Source organism: Danio aesculapii, chromosome 3 (assembly GCF_903798145.1).
Source record: "Danio aesculapii chromosome 3, fDanAes4.1, whole genome shotgun sequence".
In the NCBI taxonomy this organism is placed as follows: Eukaryota; Metazoa; Chordata; class Actinopteri; order Cypriniformes; family Danionidae; genus Danio; species Danio aesculapii.
In genome coordinates this window covers 55,490,573-55,509,413 of record NC_079437.1, presented here as the reverse complement: position 1 = coordinate 55,509,413, position 18,841 = coordinate 55,490,573, and the positions used below count along the sequence as shown (strand labels likewise).

The 18,841-nt window shown below is 42.4% G+C and overlaps 1 protein-coding gene across 1 annotated transcript in view; it reads left to right on the top strand.

Moving 5' to 3' along the window:
• Window positions 1-18,841, top strand: part of cep112 (centrosomal protein 112) — a 313,987-nt gene that overhangs the window by 257,914 nt on the left and 37,232 nt on the right. The window contains exon 24 of the mRNA XM_056454261.1: window positions 14,316-14,405. Within this exon, the coding sequence (XP_056310236.1) occupies window positions 14,316-14,405 (90 nt within the window). The remainder of the gene's footprint in view (window positions 1-14,315; window positions 14,406-18,841) is intronic.

The following is an 18,841-nucleotide window of genomic DNA, read 5'->3' as shown; positions in this document are numbered from 1 at the left end:
TCAAAATTATTAGCCCCTTTAAGCTATTTTTTTTCAATAGTCTACAGAACAAAACAACGTTATACAGTAACTCGCCTAATTACCCTAACCTGTCTAATTAACCTAGTTAAGCCTTTAAATGTCACTTTAAGCTGTATAGAAGTGTCTTGAGAAATATCTAGTCAAATATTATTTACTGTCATCATGGCAAAGATAAAATAAATCAGTTATTAGAAATGAGTTATTAAAACTATTATGTTCAGAAATGTGTTGAAAACAACTGCTCTCCGTTAAACTGCAATTGAGTAAAAAAATTAACAGGGGGGCTAATAATTCTGACTTCAACTGTATATTGGAAATTTTTATATCTATAAATGTAAGTAAATGTAAACCTTTCTTAGCAAACAAGTACTGGAACAGTATTGGTATACCATTCAACATCTAGTAGCCTAAAGACTGATGTTTCAACTCCTAGAATTTTGTGCTTATAGTTTTGTGTTTGATAGGCCTATTCGTAGATATTTATTTCCTTTTTATGTGCCCTCTCGTTTTCCCCTTATTTCTCATATGTTTGTTTTATAGGCTACTTAAATTTAATTCATAATTCCCTTGTTGTTTAAAAATGAACCATAGTTTGTAGTGACTGTATTCTGTTTTATTTGTACTATAAATATTTTGTTGTTATTCCAATAAATAAATAGTTGATCACGCCATGTGATCGTAGCAACTTTGAGCCCCAAGTGTCTGGCTTGACGACTCCGTTTCGAACTCCGCCCCTGCCTCCGCTCAGCTAATCTCTTTGATGACCAGCTGCAGCCGTGGTTCAAGTCGAACGCACCTATCCTCTCCAATGCAGTGCCTCGCGATATTTGTGAACAAGTCATATGACTCATATTTATTATCATTTGACAGTAATCAAATGAATCAACTGCCAGGAGAGTCAAATTGTCCTATATAACTGAACATGAACAAGCTATCAGGTAAAAAAAAACATCATACAGTATATTCAGCTACTATATATTCACAGCAATTAAAAAGATGTGATAAAGAGGTTTGAAACTGTTTCTTTCATACAGCATGAGTTATTCTCCAATTGTGCATGATGTCCTTAAGTTAGCTCACCTAGTAAAAATACCCTCCTCATTTATTGTTGTTTACAACCATTAAGACTTTGGTTGTTAATCTTTGAAATTCAACTTTAGATATTGTGACTTTCAATTAACAAAACATCTCCACAAAGGTCATAAACATCTGTAAAAATATAGGATTATTAAAAAAATTTAATAAAAATCATTTATTATTGTATTTAGGAAGTATCATGTGATGCTGAAATCTGTAGAAATTCAATAATTGAGCAAATGTTTCATTTATAATGTACAGTCGTTCTGTAACAGTGTGTCGTATCTGTTACTGAGGGGGAAGCTGAACATAGTTTGCTTTTATATTTCCATTTCCTGTTCTCAAAAGACTTCCAAGCATCAGGTCTGTTTTAATTACAGCACACGCTGCACTGGACCTGTTTTATCCCACAAACTGCTTTGTGTTTGTAGTTTGCTGAAGGATTTGTGAAGGACATGTTGGCATGCTCGGCTCCTGGCACAGGAGAGTCGGGGATGGTATTGAACTGTTTTTGTTTGAAAGCAGCAGTCACTGTGTCAGAACCACCAAACACCAAAGCTGAAGGGAAATAAAGTGAGCCCTGTGTTGCCCAGTGTCTGCCTCATAAAGAAGACACGGGGGCGCTGGCAATATGTGTTTCTTTCTTACCTTTTTTTCACTAGCAACCACCCACATGGGGGCAGCAAATTTTTTATAGGAAAAAAAATGAAACTTTTCAGAAAACAGGGGGTGGGGGGGGGGGGGGGTTAAAATTAATATTAGGTTATTATGTTTATTTTAATTTGTTTTTATTTCTGGATTACAAAATTGGTTTTGGTCCCACTTTATTATTATTTATTGTTAGGTGGCCTTAACTACTAAGTACTTGCATCAAAAAATAAATAGAATGTACTTCATAACAACATAGGCTCATTCTGAAAACGTAGCCCTATATACGTTTCTGGAGATCACGAATTATGTATCCAGAAGTACATATGGCTGCATTTGGTCTTTAAAATGAATGATATGGGGTGGTATGGTACATTTCATTTTCGCGCTTACTAGCTAACCACTTACCTCTGAATGGACGGCTTTACCGTTGTAGCAAATTAAGCTTATAAATTATTAATATTAATAATTAATAATAACAAGTTATTAATTAATTATACATTTTTGGGTTGCATTTATTATTAATGGAAGCCGAACTAAAATGACTCTACTGCTCATCTGTTGGAGCCCACAATTTATTTGTCTAGTAATCCAAGTATCAATTAATTTCCTGGTCAGGAAGAATAATTAATCTTACTACATTAACGGATTAGTACAACCTGTTGCTTGATCTTTGAGTTTAAGTAACTTGTTCTGTGTGAAAAAAGCAAGTGATTTGCATGGCCTCAAATGTTTAATAATGGTAACAAATAGGTATAGACGACACATCTATTTACTAGCATGCATATATAAGAGAGAGAGAGTGGGTGAGAGCTAAAAAAGTCAGAGAGGTGCAAATACAAAATCGATAACCTAAGACCAACCATCAAAGAAAACAGAATCACTTTGTTTTAACAATGGACATGATAAACTAGCATGTCTGATAACTAAATCAAACTCGCATAGTATCTTTGTATGTGGCTTACGCAGTGTGTGTGCTTGCCTGAAAGCTTCTTGATGAGAGGTTGCTGGTCCTTCTCCATTCTGGGGTGCGTTTCCCAAAACCATCGTTAACCATCTAAGGTCGCAAGTTCCGTCGTCACAAACATAGTTTGTTGATTTGCCGTTTCCCAAATCCGTCGCTCCAACGAGCATTCGCAAAATGTGTCGCAAACTTGAGCACTCGCAACTACACCTTCCGCTGTCGCCACTGGCATGCATGGTTTGGGATCTGTAGAGCTGCGCATCGTTGGATTTGCTCTTCAGTATTTGGACTCTCAGTAGTGATTATTAAACCACACTGAACTGAGCTAAATGAACTACACTGTTCCTATTTACTGTGACCTTTTATGTGAAGCTGCTTTGACACAATCTACATTGTATAAGCGCTATACAAATAAAGGTGAATTGAATTGAATTGAACTACACCTCTGGTGCTGTAGTTAAAATTAATATTAGGTTATTATGTTTATTTGCATTTGTTTTATTTCTGGATTACAATTTTTGGTCCCACTTTTGCTAGGTGGCTTTGCTTTGGTCCCACATTATTATTTATTATTAGGTGGCCTTAACTACTAAGTACTTTCATCGAAAAAATAAATAGAATGTACTTCATAACAACATAGGCTCATTCTGAAAACGTAGCCCTATATACGTTTCTGGAGATCACGAATTATGTATCCAGAAGTACATATGGCTGCATTTTGTCTTTAAAACGAATGATATGGGGTGGTATGGTGCGTTATGGTGCATAGTTTGTTGATTTGCCGTTTCCCAAATCCGTCGCTCCAATGAGCATTCGCAAAATGTGTCGCAAACTTGAGCACTCGCAACTACACCTCTGGTGCTGTAGTTAAAAACATAATTCCTGGCTGTGTTCTATTCCCACTTATTCCCCCTATGCCCTATTCACTTAGAACATTCTAACGTTCAAAGTTGTAATTATTAAAAATAAAAAGCATTAAGCTCATCTCTCTTATGTGTAATTTGCTTTTAAACTATTTTTACAGTTCAGTTTTAGCGATCTTCATGTTTACAATTGTGCTCTTTGAAAACATTGATGTCATTTTGACCACAGCCTCATGGTGAAAGCTATAGGTGACCTATTATTTAAAAGCGGATTTTATATTACGCCACCAAAGCTTGTGAAAATAAAAAACATAGGTTAATTCTTGTAATTTATAGTAGGTTATTTATTAAGCATCTGTACTGTATATGACGGTTCAATCTGTGCTTTTGAAAACACTATTGGTTGGGTAGGGAAGGAGGAGGAGTCAGCTCGCGAGAGATCTCAGAAAGCATACACAGAGACCTCTGGTGGATTGGCGAAAACAAAAACCGCAAAAAATGTAGCTCCTGGGATGTATTTGGCGCTCTCCAGAAGTGTATATAGTGGTACGCTTTCAGAATGAGCCTGGATTGGTTCATAATACATAGCAGAACACTTTTGGTGCTTCTGAGGTGGAATACGGGTAGGGTTAGAGACAGGTTTGGTGGTAAGGAATGGTCAAACAATGAATTACAGATGTAATTAAGTGCAGATATTTAATCAATTATAGGTACAATGTAAGAAACATGTATTTACACAACAAGTACATTGTAATAAGTGATTAATTGCAGTCCACCTAATATAAAGTGGGACCTAATTTTAAGCCAAATTATTTTTTTTTAATCAAATCTTGACTTAAATGCTAAACGATTATCTGTTCCTAATAAATAAGTTGTTGTTGCAAGCAAACTCTTCCTCACCTCCATTGTTGAATAGTCTGGTTAAAGACATTATATCCACCACATCCACATTCCCTGCTGTCATCATCAGCCTCACATGTGCGCAGCTGGAAGACAGAACGAAGGGAAGGGAAGAGCGTCTGTAATTTAGCCGTGCAAGCTCTCTCACACGGCCACATTGATGTGTGCACAGCCCTCTGGGCCAGAACTGCACTTCTAGAGTTTGAAAGTGCTCTGGCTCGTCGTCATTAACGGATCTCTTTAATCTGACGCTTGGAAAACTTCTTAAAGCAGCTCACTACAAATAGACATTCCACATGAAGAGCCGGCTAGTGCTAACAAAACATGGGCTGCAGTTTAAAGAGGCCCTCTATTTTCTCCTTCTTTTTTTTCTTTTCTATTGCCTTTACCCGAGGGAGACATACTTGCCTTATCGTTCGAGGTGGACCACCCAAGAAAAATGACTCAGGTCTCACCTTTGAGCGCGAGCGAGCTTTTCAGCTCAGAACTTGCGCATCTGCAGGCCCGTACGTGTGTGAACGGCATATTAGTTGTGTGTTTTAGTAATCTTGGGGGATAAACAGCTGTTGAAGAAAAGCAAGAAAAGAAAGTGAGAGAATAAAGGCCACTGACATGCCTCTCTTTCTCTCCATTCAGTCCCCTTGCCCCCAGGAAATCAAATGTTCCACGTTTGCCGCTTGTTTAGATTGATCCCGCTCTGGCTGGCTGATAAAGAGCGTATCGCCCTGGCCATCTGGACCCTGTTTGGAGAGATTCACCATAGAAAATCACACGTTCACGCAGAGAGGAACAACAGCTGTGAGCTTGCTATGCTTTTCTCGGCCCTTTGGAAGGCTTTGAGGGAAAACACAAGGCAGTATCAAGGTGCATCCTGGATGTAGAGCCGTTTGGGAGACCTTAGGGTTCACGGTGATGTGGCCTGTTGAGTGCTTTCTCTGTCCCGGGAGGGCAAATGAAATGGAGCCCTGTAGAGCAACGGGCCACAAATCCACTTTAAGAGCTTGTCCTTGCTGGCCTCCCTCACCTTCCTGCTCGGCTTAGCCGGTGACCTATTACTTTGTCTGGAAGACCCGATGAGCTCTTCAGGAGAACATCAGGACAAAAGGATCACCCACAATTACTCATTCGGGCTGTTTATTAATGAGAGCTGCAGATGACAGGGTCCTTTTATGACAAAGACAGAGATATTTTCTAGCCCTCACCCCTCCCCGGCGCTCCACTGTTTCGTAAATCTGCTAGGAACCACATGAAAGACTGAGCTCATAACTGTCAGCGCTCTTCCAGGAAACATCACCGCACAAAGCCTGTTACAGTTCTGGGGTCTGCTGGCGTTCGGTTACTGGCGTTACTGTGTTTCATTAGATGTGGACTGGTGTGCACTGAAGGTCATGGCTTTGTTGTGCTTTGTGCAAGCTTCCTGTATTTCTGTTTGTCATGTCTAGGGTCCAAATGTAACCTTATGTCTTACCTGCTGATCGAAATTAAATAGACATAGATAGAAGTGCCACTCCTTTAACATAACGTTTTGGTGTTCATAACTTTCATCATGATATTTTTTTCTTTCTTGAAAACACTTTACGGTCCAACCCAATTCCATTTTTGTACCCCTACCCCTTACCCCTTGAAACTGAGTTTGAAGGGGAAGGGTTTCAAAAATTACCCCTAAGAAATGGCACAGCACTACAGCACCTGCACATGTCATCAGATGTCATTGCGATCTCCTGCTTCATATGAGATAAGACGATCACGACTGCTGTAGTTGATCCAGTTGATTTATTTTTTGGTGTTTATCTTCAGGAAATCACTGAAGTCATATTGTTATGAAGCGGACAGGAGACAGAGGTAAGGAAACGTTAGGGTGTTTATTAAATGACAACAAGGAGCACATGAAGGATAGCCAGGAGGATCAGGAATGATGTTGGGGTCTTTTCCTCCGTGGCTGGGTAACAGGAATACACGAGGATGGACAGCACACACCAGATACAGCTGACAGAGGATGACACAGACTTGGAAGGACTGGAAGACAGGACGATTCGGGTGGACCAGGAAGACTAGGAGGAATACAAAGAGAACAGGTAAGTAAAGCGTTTGTTTTAGCTGAGGATGACTACGCTGAGTGGTCGCTCAGTTGTCCGCTTTCGTCGAGACGAGCCCGGACAATGAGCGACTGGAGTGCTGTGCTTTTATCTGGTGCTCGTGAATGTGATGCAGCTGTGTGCTCATTAGAAGTCAGGTGATGGTGATCTTCGTGAGTGGGGATCGTGAGAGCCTGACCAATCCGTGACAGTACCCCCCTCCCCAGGGCCCGCTCCTGAGGGCCGACACCTCCGACGCCGTGGTGGTCTCCCTCTGCCTCTAGGCGCTGGGAACTCAGGGTGGCTCTCATGAAACTCCACCATGAGACTAGGATCGAGAATATCAGCTCTGGGAACCCATGTCCTTTCTTCGGGGCCGTACCCTTCCCAGTCCACCAGGTACTCCAACTGGCCACCACGACGTCGGGAACGCAAGATCTCCTTCACTGCGTAGACGGCTCCTTCTTCTAGGAGCAGTGGAGGAGGGGGTTCCTCTTCGTGGTCAGGCTCTGTGGAGGGAAGAACAGGATCGTGATAGGGTTTCAGGAGTGATACGTGGAATGTAGGGTGAATACGGTAGTGAGAGGGTAATTGTAGTTTGTAGGTGACGGGGTTAACCTGTTCCACGATGGTGAAGGGACCAACAAATCGGGGACTTAACTTGCGAGAGGGCAGTCGCATGCGTATGTCCCGGGTGGATAGCCACACCTTTTGTCCGGGTGTGTATCTGGGTTCTTCAGACCTTCTTCTATCGGCGGTTACCTTGCTTCGACGGACTGCCCTCTGCAGATGTTGATGAGCCTCGTCCCAGACTCTCTCGCTCTCCCGGAACCAGTGATCCACTGCGGGGACATCAGATGGTTCGCCATCCCAGGGAAAGAGCGGTGGTTGGAAGCCCAGGACGCACTGGAATGGCGTGAGTCCGGTGGAGGGTTGCCGCAGTGAATTTTGGGCATATTCTGCCCAGCCCAAATACTGGCTCCAGGAGCTCTGGTGACCACTGCAGAAGGTCCTCAGGAACCGTCCCACCTCCTGAATCTTCCTCTCTGTCTGCCCGTTGGTTTGGGGATGATATCCAGAAGAGAGGCTGACGGCCACACCTAGGAGCTTGAAGAAGGCTTTCCATAGACGTGAGATGAACTGTGGACCTCTGTCCGACACAATATCTTCTGGAATACCAAATGACCTGAAGACTTGATTAAAGATATTGTCGGCTGTTTCAAAGGCTGTGGGAAGACCTTTCAGAGGGATTAGTTTGACAAACTTTGAGAATCTATCTACGATGACTAGAATACAGGTATTACCTTCTGACGAGGGGAGGTCAGTGATAAAGTCCACTCCTAGGTGTGACCAGGGACGGTTCGGAATCGGCAAGGGATGGAGCTTTCCAGCGGGTAGATGACGTGGGCTCTTGGATTGGGCACAGTCCTTACAGCCCTGAACATATTGCCTCACATCCCTTGCCATGTTTGGCCACCAGAATCGTTGGGATACTAGCGAGAGAGTATTGTTGATCCCTGGATGTCCAGTGCCTAGCGAGGTATGTAAGGAGTGGATCAGATCTACCCGGTGTTCAGGTGGTATGAACTGCCGATGAGGAGGGCATCCCGGCGGAGCAGGGGCTTCCGGAGTGGCAACGACTGGAGGAGCGTTCCAGGTGATCGGACAAATGGAGATGTGTTCGGGAAGAATCTTCGTTGGGAGTTCTTCATGATCGTGATGCTCGTGTAAACGAGAGAGAGCGTCTGCTCTTAGATTCTTGGGTCCTGGACGATAGGAAATGGAGAAATCAAAACGTGAGAAGAAAAGTGACCATCTGGCTTGACGTGGACATAGTCTCTTGGCCTCTTTGATATATTGGAGGTTTTTGTGATCTGTGATCACCTGGAACGGATGTTTGGCTCCCTCCAACCAGTGACGCCACTCCTCCAAGGCTAGCTTGATTGCTAGAAGCTCCCTGTCTCCTATGCTGTAATTCTGCTCCGCCGGGCTCAACTTCCGAGAGAAATAGGCACAGGGATGCAGTCGGGGCGGTGTATCATGATGTTGGGATAATACTGCCCCGACGCCGGTGGTGGATGCGTCCACTTCCACCACGAAAGGAAGATTTGGGTCAGGATGAGTCAGGAGTGGGGCCCTTGTGAACTCCTTCTTAAGAAGGCGGAAGGCTGCGGCTGCTTCTTTGGTCCACTCCAGTCCTTTGGGTTTACCCTTGAGGAGATTAGTGAGAGGTGATGTAATCCTGCTGTAGTCCTTGATAAACCGTCTATAAAAGTTAGCAAACCCAAGAAACCTCTGGAGCTCCTTAATGGAAGTGGGTTCTGACCAGGATAGAACAGCCTCAATTTTCTTCCCATCCATACGTATACCGGTTTGGTCAATGATGTATCCCAAGAAATGAATCGACTTCTGGTGGAATGAGCATTTCTCCGCTTTGAGGTAGAGGTGATGTTCTCTCAATGTGTGTAGGACCTCCGCAACGTGTTGGCGATGTTCGGCCTCACTCCGGGAGTAAATGAGGATGTCATCTATGTACACTATTACAAAGTGGTGAAGAAACTCCCGGAGGACTTCATGAATGAAGTTTTGGAATACGGAGGGGGCGTTGACCAGACCGTAAGGCATGACCTCATATTCATAGTGGCCAGTAGGGGTCACGAATGCTGTCTTCCATTGGTCCCCCTCACGTATTCTTATCAGATTATACGCGCTGCGGAGGTCCAATTTAGTGAAGACTTTAGCTTCTCGGAGCTGTTCCAAAGCGGCTGGTACCAGAGGAAGGGGATATCGGTATTTTACTGTACCGTTATTTAGGACCCTGTAGTCGATGCATGGACGCAGCCCTCCGTCCTTCTTGGCCACAAAGAAGAAGCTTGAGGCGGCTGGTGATTTTGAGTGACGTATGTACCCCTGACTCAGAGCCTCCCTTATGTAATCTTCCATTGCCTGATTCTCTGGAAGCGAGAGCGGGTAGATCCTACCTCTTGGCAACTGGGCATCTGGAACTAGGTCGATCGCGCAGTCCCATGGCCGATGCGGCGGTAGCTGGGAAGCTCTCTTGGGGCAGAAGACATCATGAAAGGAGCTGTACTCCTTAGGAATGTGGATAGACTGCTTCTCAGGAGGACTCTCGACCGATGTTGTAAACAAAGAAATGGGGTTCCGACCTTGAAGAGGGAGATTTGGAAAACAGGTAGGTGTACATCCAGATCCCCATTTCTTTATCTCTCCTGTGCCCCAAGAGATGATGGGATCGTGCTTCACCAGCCACGGGCGCCCTAGAATGATGTCCATATTTGCACCCTCCAGAACCAGAAATTGAATCCTCTCTTGATGTAACAACCCCACTTGAAGAAGGATGTCTTCGCATTGTCGATGGATACGGGTCGAAGATCGAGTGCACTGGGTTATCGGTTGTATCTGGTATATATGCGAGGACGCCTCAGTACGTAGGTGGAGTTGACGACAGAGGGATTGGGAGATGAAGTTCCCTGCTGACCCGGAGTCGATGAGGGCTGTGACAAGGAGAGAAATAGAGGCAGTAGTTATTTGTACGGTGGTAGTAAGTGGTTTACATTGTTCAATATTCGTACTGAATACACTCACTGAAGTCCGAATGGGACGAAGGGGACACTCCATACGGGTGTGTCCACTGACACCGCAGTATAGACACAGACCCCGGGTCAGCCTCCTCTGTCGTTCCGCTGATGTCAGTCTTCCAGACTCTATTATCATGGGTTCTGGTTCTGGAGAGGCTGTTGACTCAGGCGATTGGAGGAGTGCAGACGAGGGGGTGATGGTGTCCTGTTGATAGGAACGGAGACGATCGGAACATCGGAGAGAATGTTGGATGAATCTCTCCAGACCCATAGTATCATCTAATGTGGCCAGCTGGATTCGGAGAGTGGGTTCCAAGCCGAGCCGGTACGTGGTCAACAACGATCTCTCATTCCATCCACTTGCAGCTGCTAGAGTGCGAAACCGGAGAGCATATTCCTGTGTAGATAGAGTACCTTGCTTTAGATGATACAGCTGCTCTCCAGCGGCTACTTCCCCATCAGAACGTCCAAACACCTCTTTGAAATACTCCGTGAAGGTAGTGATGGAATTCATGACCGGCCCGGCTTGGTTCCAGATCGTCTCAGCCCATTTAAGTGCAGGCCCAGAGAGTAGTGATACGATGTAGGCGATCTTTGACTTATCTGTGGGATATAGAGAAGGTTGCATTTCGAATATGAGGGAACATTGTAACAGAAAACCATTGCACTCCCCCGCTCCGCCTGAGTAGGGCGCTGGTCGGGCCATGGGACTGGAAGGAAGGGCCGAAGAAGAAACTGTGGAGGCGGAAGTGCTCGGTGCTGGTGGCGCGTTGGAAAGTGGAGCTGGTGGCTGTAGAATCCGCTTCAACTGGTCCACCAGCTCTTGAAAGTGATCGGGGGTGCTCATGTTGTCGTCGTTATGGGTCCGGGCTTCTGTTATGAAGCGGACAGGAGACAGAGGTAAGGAAACGTTAGGGTGTTTATTAAATGACAACAAGGAGCACATGAAGGATAGCCAGGAGGATCAGGAATGATGTTGGGGTCTTTTCCTCCGTGGCTGGGTAACAGGAATACACGAGGATGGACAGCACACACCAGATACAGCTGACAGAGGATGACACAGACTTGGAAGGACTGGAAGACAGGACGATTCGGGTGGACCAGGAAGACTAGGAGGAATACAAAGAGAACAGGTAAGTAAAGCGTTTGTTTTAGCTGAGGATGACTACGCTGAGTGGTCGCTCAGTTGTCCGCTTTCGTCGAGACGAGCCCGGACAATGAGCGACTGGAGTGCTGTGCTTTTATCTGGTGCTCGTGAATGTGATGCAGCTGTGTGCTCATTAGAAGTCAGGTGATGGTGATCTTCGTGAGTGGGGATCGTGAGAGCCTGACCAATCCGTGACACATATATCATGTTATCATAACAATCTAATGTGGCAATAAGATCGTAACTATACTGCGCATTTACACAGTGGCCCTATTCATCAATGTAAACACACAAAAACAACATTAACATTATAGCAGATACTGTAAAAAGCCCACTAGACATTACTGACAGGGTATACTCTTATTTCACGCGGCTGTCATTTTAAAGAACCAAAACAAGGCTGCGGTGGGAAGAAACACGGAAGTATTGGACCAGCACTGTAAACATTGCAGTAACATGCCGTAGACTACAAACCTCCAGCTGTTGCCGAGATTTTAAAATGCAGTAATGGTGTAAACATCACTTTAATATCATTCAGCAAGTTTAATTTAAACAATTAAAAGCAATTTAGCATCAAACAACATCACAATCTCTGTAAGAGTAAAATGCTCAAGTGTCCTCTTAGGCTTTAGTTCATGGCACCAGTTAAACACCGTGAGGATGCTTCCCTGCTTCAGTCTATGTAACCCGGGGAGCGATAAAACACTGCAGTCCTCTGTAGCACATCCTCATGTTTTCTGTAATAGTGTTGTCCCGGTACTGAAGTTTTAAAACTGTCCATTTCCCGCTAAGTTGACATTGAAGCGCCGCTGAGCGCGGATGACTCGACTGATCTTCACGACTTCTTCGCGCTCCGGTCTCTGTGTATCTGTGTTTGCACTCAGTGTACTGCCCTTCACCCAGTGCAAACACAGATACACGGAGACTGGAGCGTGAAGCAGCCATGAAGTTCAGTCGAGTCATCAAGCAGATCACTCATCTGTGTTTGTACTCCGTAAACAGCGGAGGGTGAACTGATGGCCTTCTCGGCCAATCACAGTCATTTCTGTTGAGCACATGAACACAATGGCAAATCAGGGCTGTTTTAAGAAAGCCGTCAGCAGTGCCTTAAATGTTAATGGGAAATTCACGGTTTTTCTTTTAATTCAGTATCGTGACGAGTCTAATATAGGGAAAGAATCAGTATATTAACTTGAGTTTGATAAAAGGCGTCTAAAACGTGTGTTTGGGAAAGAAAATGTTAGCTAACTAGTGCTATTTCCCTTACCTTAGCTGAAAATGAGCTCTGAAATCCCTTTTTATTTTCACCATTCATTCAGAACGGACCTTCGGGTCACTCGGAAGGCGGTGAAAGTTTAAATTTGTGTCACTTTCTCATCGCCGATAAGATATACAGCCAGGTACACAACGTTCCAATGTAACTCCCAACGATACTTCCGGGTATCTTCCCACCGCAGCCTCGATTTCGCTTTTAAAAATGGCGGCCGTGTGAAATCATCGAGTGACAGAATGATGTGGGACAGCTGTACAGGAGTTATTATTATGGATTATAGATCACGAAATTTTGCAGTTTTTATTTTAGTGTTTTAATGTATCCAGCAGGTCTGTGAGATGAGCAGATCACATGACAGGCCTCACTGTCCACTTTACTGTACTCTTGTTTTCCTACTTTTCATGGTGGATCATTTGATCTGTAGTGTACACATGTGCTAGAAACATCTGGTTCAAAGCCACAGGAGGTTTTCTTGCCACATTTTTCAGTGTTTTGACTATGATTGCAGAGAAAAACACTTTGCTTAGAATCATTGTTGAATGGTGGATTTTGTTGCTCAAACTGTACTTGATACCCTTCAGGGCTTGAAATTAACCTTTTTTCTTGGTAGCACCAGTGCTCCTAACTTAAAAAATGTAGGAGCACCAGACAAAATTTAGTCGCACCCGCCAAAAATTAGGAACACCGTTACTACATGTTTTATATTAACATATTTAATGCATTTAAAATCAACACTAAATCAAAACTAACATAAAAATCTGCATACGCCCACCGGCCCTGCAGGCACTGCTTGACGTGAATGAGATGAACTGAGTTAACGATATTAACTGTGCTGTTCTCACATGTGGTTTCTGATATTGCACAGGTGATATTGACATATAACTTATTTGTATACATCATCTTTACAGCAATACCGGTCTTTGCATGAGCCACAATATTAGTTTAATCTCAGTGAATGCATGCTGTATAGCGATGGTGAACGCGGTCTCACGACTAAATTAAGGATCAAATAACTTTAGAACATCTCATGCTTAAAATGTGTAGATGTGTGCAAACTCCGTCTCACCGGCTTTACGGTGAATGGCTTTAGTCATTTTCATAGCGGACTTTAACCACTGGGAGTCTTTTACCTACTCTTCGAAAAGTGTAAATGCTGATTTGGCATTCATTACATGATTACTGATCAGATGTGCCATTATGTGTAACTTTAGGTGGTTTCTAAAACAAAATCGCTCCGTGTTGTTTTCATACTCATCTTCAGTGCTTTACAAGTTCGCGGCTGTAGCTCTGTGTCATCTGAACTGAGTGATTGACAGCTGATATTAACCAATCCATTCGCCATCTGTTCTAGCGCAGGGGGCTAATAAGAGGAGCTTAAAGGCGGGGCGGGCACTGCGGGATTTGTTTACTGAAGCAAGTTGACATGACAACTGTTTTAAACTATTCCTGAGTGCTTTGTTACGCATTTCAGGTGTAAAGATGCATTCCACGTGAATGTCTCCTAAATCCGTGCATACGGTGAACATTTTGCTGTGAAAACTGGCAGCACAAATCCGCTCCCAAATTTGCTCCCAAATGCTCCCATTCGCACAAATGCTCCCAAATATGTTTTGAGGTCGCATAGATAAAATTTCGGGCGGATATGCGACCAAAACGATCACAATTTCGAGCCCTGCCCTTTGTTATGTATCTGCTTTCTTTATCTCTGTAATCTACGTTATCTAACCCTTGCTTCCCACTTATTCCAGGTTCTTCATGAACGTGTGGAGACTCTACAGAAGCAACTGAATGCTGTTGAGAAGAAGCTGATGAACCGCGAGCTGGAATACCAGGAGCAGGTAAAGTTACAAACAGCTCGGACCCCAGAATGTGTGCCACAGCCCCAGGAGGGCCAGGAAGAAGCCATGTCTCCTCACTGAGTCACTCATATGCCCCCGCGCACATTTTACACATTCCCCAAGATCCGGCTTCCAGAGCCAGAGCCCTGGGCCAGGAATGCGGTCCCATTTGAGAGAGATTTCTCCATAATAACAGACCACTTTGACCTTGACTTAAAGAAGAGAGAGATAGAGATAATTAGCTGATTAATAGCTCTCTGAACCAGGTATGTGTGTAGAAACGCCCTTTTGTCCTGAAAAGCACTGGTGACCTCTCTTGGCTCAGACAGTTGTTGGGATGTGCCCTGGGCTGAATATTCCGTTCAGCTACAGCCGGGCTCTGGAGGGGAACAGCTGCATGCCTTGGCATCTCGATCTGTGGAAGAGCCCCAATGATGTCTTTTATCTGACTGAGAGTCAGTAGATTAGTAGTCACACTGTATTATGACAGACAAAGACCAGACGACTAGATGATGGCAATATTTGTCAGAGATCACAACACCAGACAGGCGTGCATTTCTCAAAACCATGTAAAGTCACAAGTTCCATCATTACAAACATAGTTCAATGATTGTTTTTTCCCCAAAGTTCACAAACAGCATTGCAGACTTGTGTGGTTGGAGCTAAACCTGTAGACCTGTAGTTAGAAGTTAGTTCCTGGCTGTGTTTTTTTCAGAGTTATCCCTATATGCCCTATTGCTTCACCATCCACTTTGAATGGTTTTTAAAGCATAAAGTACTCTCTCTCACATTTAGGGCTGTATTTTGATGATACATGCGCAAAGCGCAGGGCGCAAATGCATTAAGGGTGTGTCAGAATCCACTTTTGCTATTTTAAGGATGGAAAAATCCACTTTGCGCCGTGGCGCATGGTCTAACAGGGTTGAGCTTATTCTCTTAATGAGTTATAGTTGTGTTTTGAGAATAAAGCAATCAGAGTCGCATCTCCCATTCCCTTTAAGTGCCAGTTGCGCTGCGCCATAGGGCATTTGCTATTTACATGGCGGACTTTGTAAGTGGAAAAACTAAAGACTTCACTAGAGAGAAAACAGTTAAACAGAGCATCTACAGTGCGAGAATGCGAGATGAGCCTCCTCATTATTTACTTTCACTTTCACTCTCGTGAATAGGGTTGTACATAATTAATTTAGATTGTTAAGCGCAAAGATTTGTTTCAAAACTATTTCTAAATTCAGTTCTAATTTCCAGCAAACTAATTAATGAACAATAATAACAAAGTGTGTTCAAAAAACTGAGTTATATCTAAATACACATGCCATGCCCCATATGGTCTAAAACCTGAAATGTAGGCAAATCTAAGCTTCTTTTAATAAAACAAATATAAATATGCATATAATACATAATACTGCTAATAATGATAACATTATACAAAAGCAAATTGTTTTGAATAAACTGAAAATACCCCCCAATCACCCCCCCCCCCCCCCCCCCCCCGAGATGAAGAAGGCATGGTAGTATGGTTTTTATATTTATGTAGGCTAGAAAATAATAATTTTTGTAACATTTTAATTCTTTTTCATTTGTAAAGATATGTGCGTATTGTTGTACATCCTGTGTGTATTAAGCAATGTGTAAGCGAGGCGCACAACTAAGATCTGGTCTATTGAACAGTCTATTAAAGTTCCTCAAAATAGCAACATGCTAGCAATGCGCCTCAGCACACCTTCTTTTTTAGATCAGAACGCCTATGGGCGCACATATGAGCGCAAATGCATTTGCTATTTAAACAGCGTGACGCAAAACGTCAAAACGACTATTGCACCAAGCTGAAACTAGCAAACAACAATTGTGTCACGCCTCATTGCGCCGGGTGTATGATAGGGCCCTTAATGTCATTTGCATTTAATGTTAATTTTTTACAGATTTAACAATTTTGAGAGTGACAGTTGTGCTCACGTAATGCACTTCACAAAATTTTTGACACAACCAGGGTTAGACGAAACCTAAGTGAGTTATGATTAATAAGCGAAGGTCTTTGTCTATATAGAGTTGAAGTCAGATATATCAGCCCCCTTTGATTTTTTTTTTTCTTTTTTAAATATTTCCCAAATTATGGTTAAGAGAGCAAGGAAAATTTCACAGTATATTTGATAATATTTTTTCTTCTGGATGAAGTCTTATTTGTTTTATTTCGGCTACAATAAAAGCAGTTTTTATTTTTTTTTTAATCAATTTTAATGTCAAAGTTATTAGCCCCTTTAAGCAAATCTTTTTTCCAGAAAGTCTACAGAACAATCCATCATTGTAAAATAACTTGCCTAATTACCCTAACCTGCCTAGTTATCCTAATTAACCTAGTTAAGCCTTTAAATGTCACTTCAAGCTGTATAGAAGTGTCTTGAGAAATATCAAGTCAAATAATATTTACTGTCATCATGGCAAAGATAAAAGAAATTAGTTATTAGAAATGAGTTATTAAACTATTATGGTTAGAAATGTGCTGAAAAAAATCCGTTAAACTGAAATTAGGGAAAAAAATAAACGGGGCTAATAATTCTGACTTCAACTGTATATAGTCTACATATATTTAGCCCACTCTTCAATGCAGAATTCTCTCAGCTGTGAAATGTCTGAGGGATTTCTTGCATGTACAGCTTGTTTCAAGTCACCCCACAGCATCTCAATTGGATTATGATCTGGGCTAGGACTTGGCCATTCCAGAACTCTTAGGATGTCTTAGTTTTCAGCCAGTCCTTGGTTGATTACTGGTATGTTTTGGGTCGTTGTCTTGTTACATGGTCCAGTTCTGCTTCAGCTTTCATTTTCTGGCAGATGGTCTAACATGTTCCTCAAGTATCCTCTGATACGCTGTATAATTCATGGTGGATTCTGTGATGGTGAGCTGACCAGGTCCTGCTGCAGCAAAGCAGCCCCAAACCATGACACTTCCACCTCTGTGCTTCACAGTTGGTATGATGTTCTTTTCTAGAATACTGTCTTTGGTTTACGCCTAAAATGTCATCTGTTCTGGTTTTCAAATAGTTCAGTTTTGGACTCATCTGTCCAAAGAACATTATTCCACAAGTCCTGGTCTTTGTCAATATTCTCTCTGGCAAATCTCCAGCAAAGGTTTCCTCTTTGCACACCTCCCATGCAAGTTAATCTTGTGCAGTCTCTTTTTGATTGTAGAGGCATGCAATTTCATATCGTAGTTCCTGTGAAGACCTCTTTTAGCATCTTGTGTTCTGCTCTCTGGGTGAACTTGCTGGGATGACCAGACCCCTCCACTTGTAGACTACTTTATAGACAGTGGAAAATCTTTTGAGGTCTTTTTGAATCCCGTACCAGGCTCACAGGCTGTTACAATTTTTTTTTTTTCCCCTGAAGTTCTCAAACAGCTCTTTTGCTCTCACCATGGTGCTCACTCTCACTTCTATAGTCAGGAGCACACCAAAATAAATGTCAGAGGTTCAAGAAGGACAATCCTCATTCAAAATGCTGAGTAATGATCTACTAATAATGTGCACCTGGAGTGATACACCTGGTGATTTGCTTAAATGGGAATAAATGTGAGGGTATCCTAACTTTTTCCTTACTTAGAATATTAAGTTTTGCAGAATTTAAATTAGTTTAGTAAAGATTGCCTTAATCGTTTATATACATGTTTCAAAACATGTTTTAAAAATGTTACGCAATACCCAGGCTTTCATAGGATGTCCTAAATTTTTCACGTGACTTACATTTCACACACAAAGATTTATATGTATTTATTTATTTATTTATATATATATATATATATATATATATATATATATATATATATATATATATATATATATATATATATATATATATATATACGGTGGCTCAGTGGTTAGCACTGCAAGATCACTTCTCACCTCACAGCAAGAAGGTCACTGGTTCAAGTCCCGGCTGGGCCTGTTGGCATTTCTGATTTCTGTGTGGAGTTTGCTTGGGTTTGCAGTGTGTGTGTGAACACGAGAAGGTTTGGGTGTTTCCCAGTACTGGGTTCCGGCTCGAAGGGCATCCACTGCATAAAATATATGCCGGAATAGTTGGCGGTTCATTCCATTGTGGTGACCCCTGATAGATAAGGGACTAAACTGTAGGAAAATGAATGTGTATATATACAGTATATAGAGTTTCAATCAGAAATATTAAACTGCCGTCAAATTGTTTTTTCTTTTTTAAATTTTCCAAAATAGTGTTTAACAGATCAAGGAAATTTTCACAGTATATCTGAAAATATTTTTTCTTCTGGAGAAAGTCTTATTTGTTTTATTTTGGCTAGAATAAAAGCAGTTTTCATTTTTTTAAAAACATTTTAAGGTCAAAATTATTAGCCCCTTTGAGCTATTTTTTTCGATAGTCTACAGAACTATACAATAACTATACAATCATTATACAATAACTTG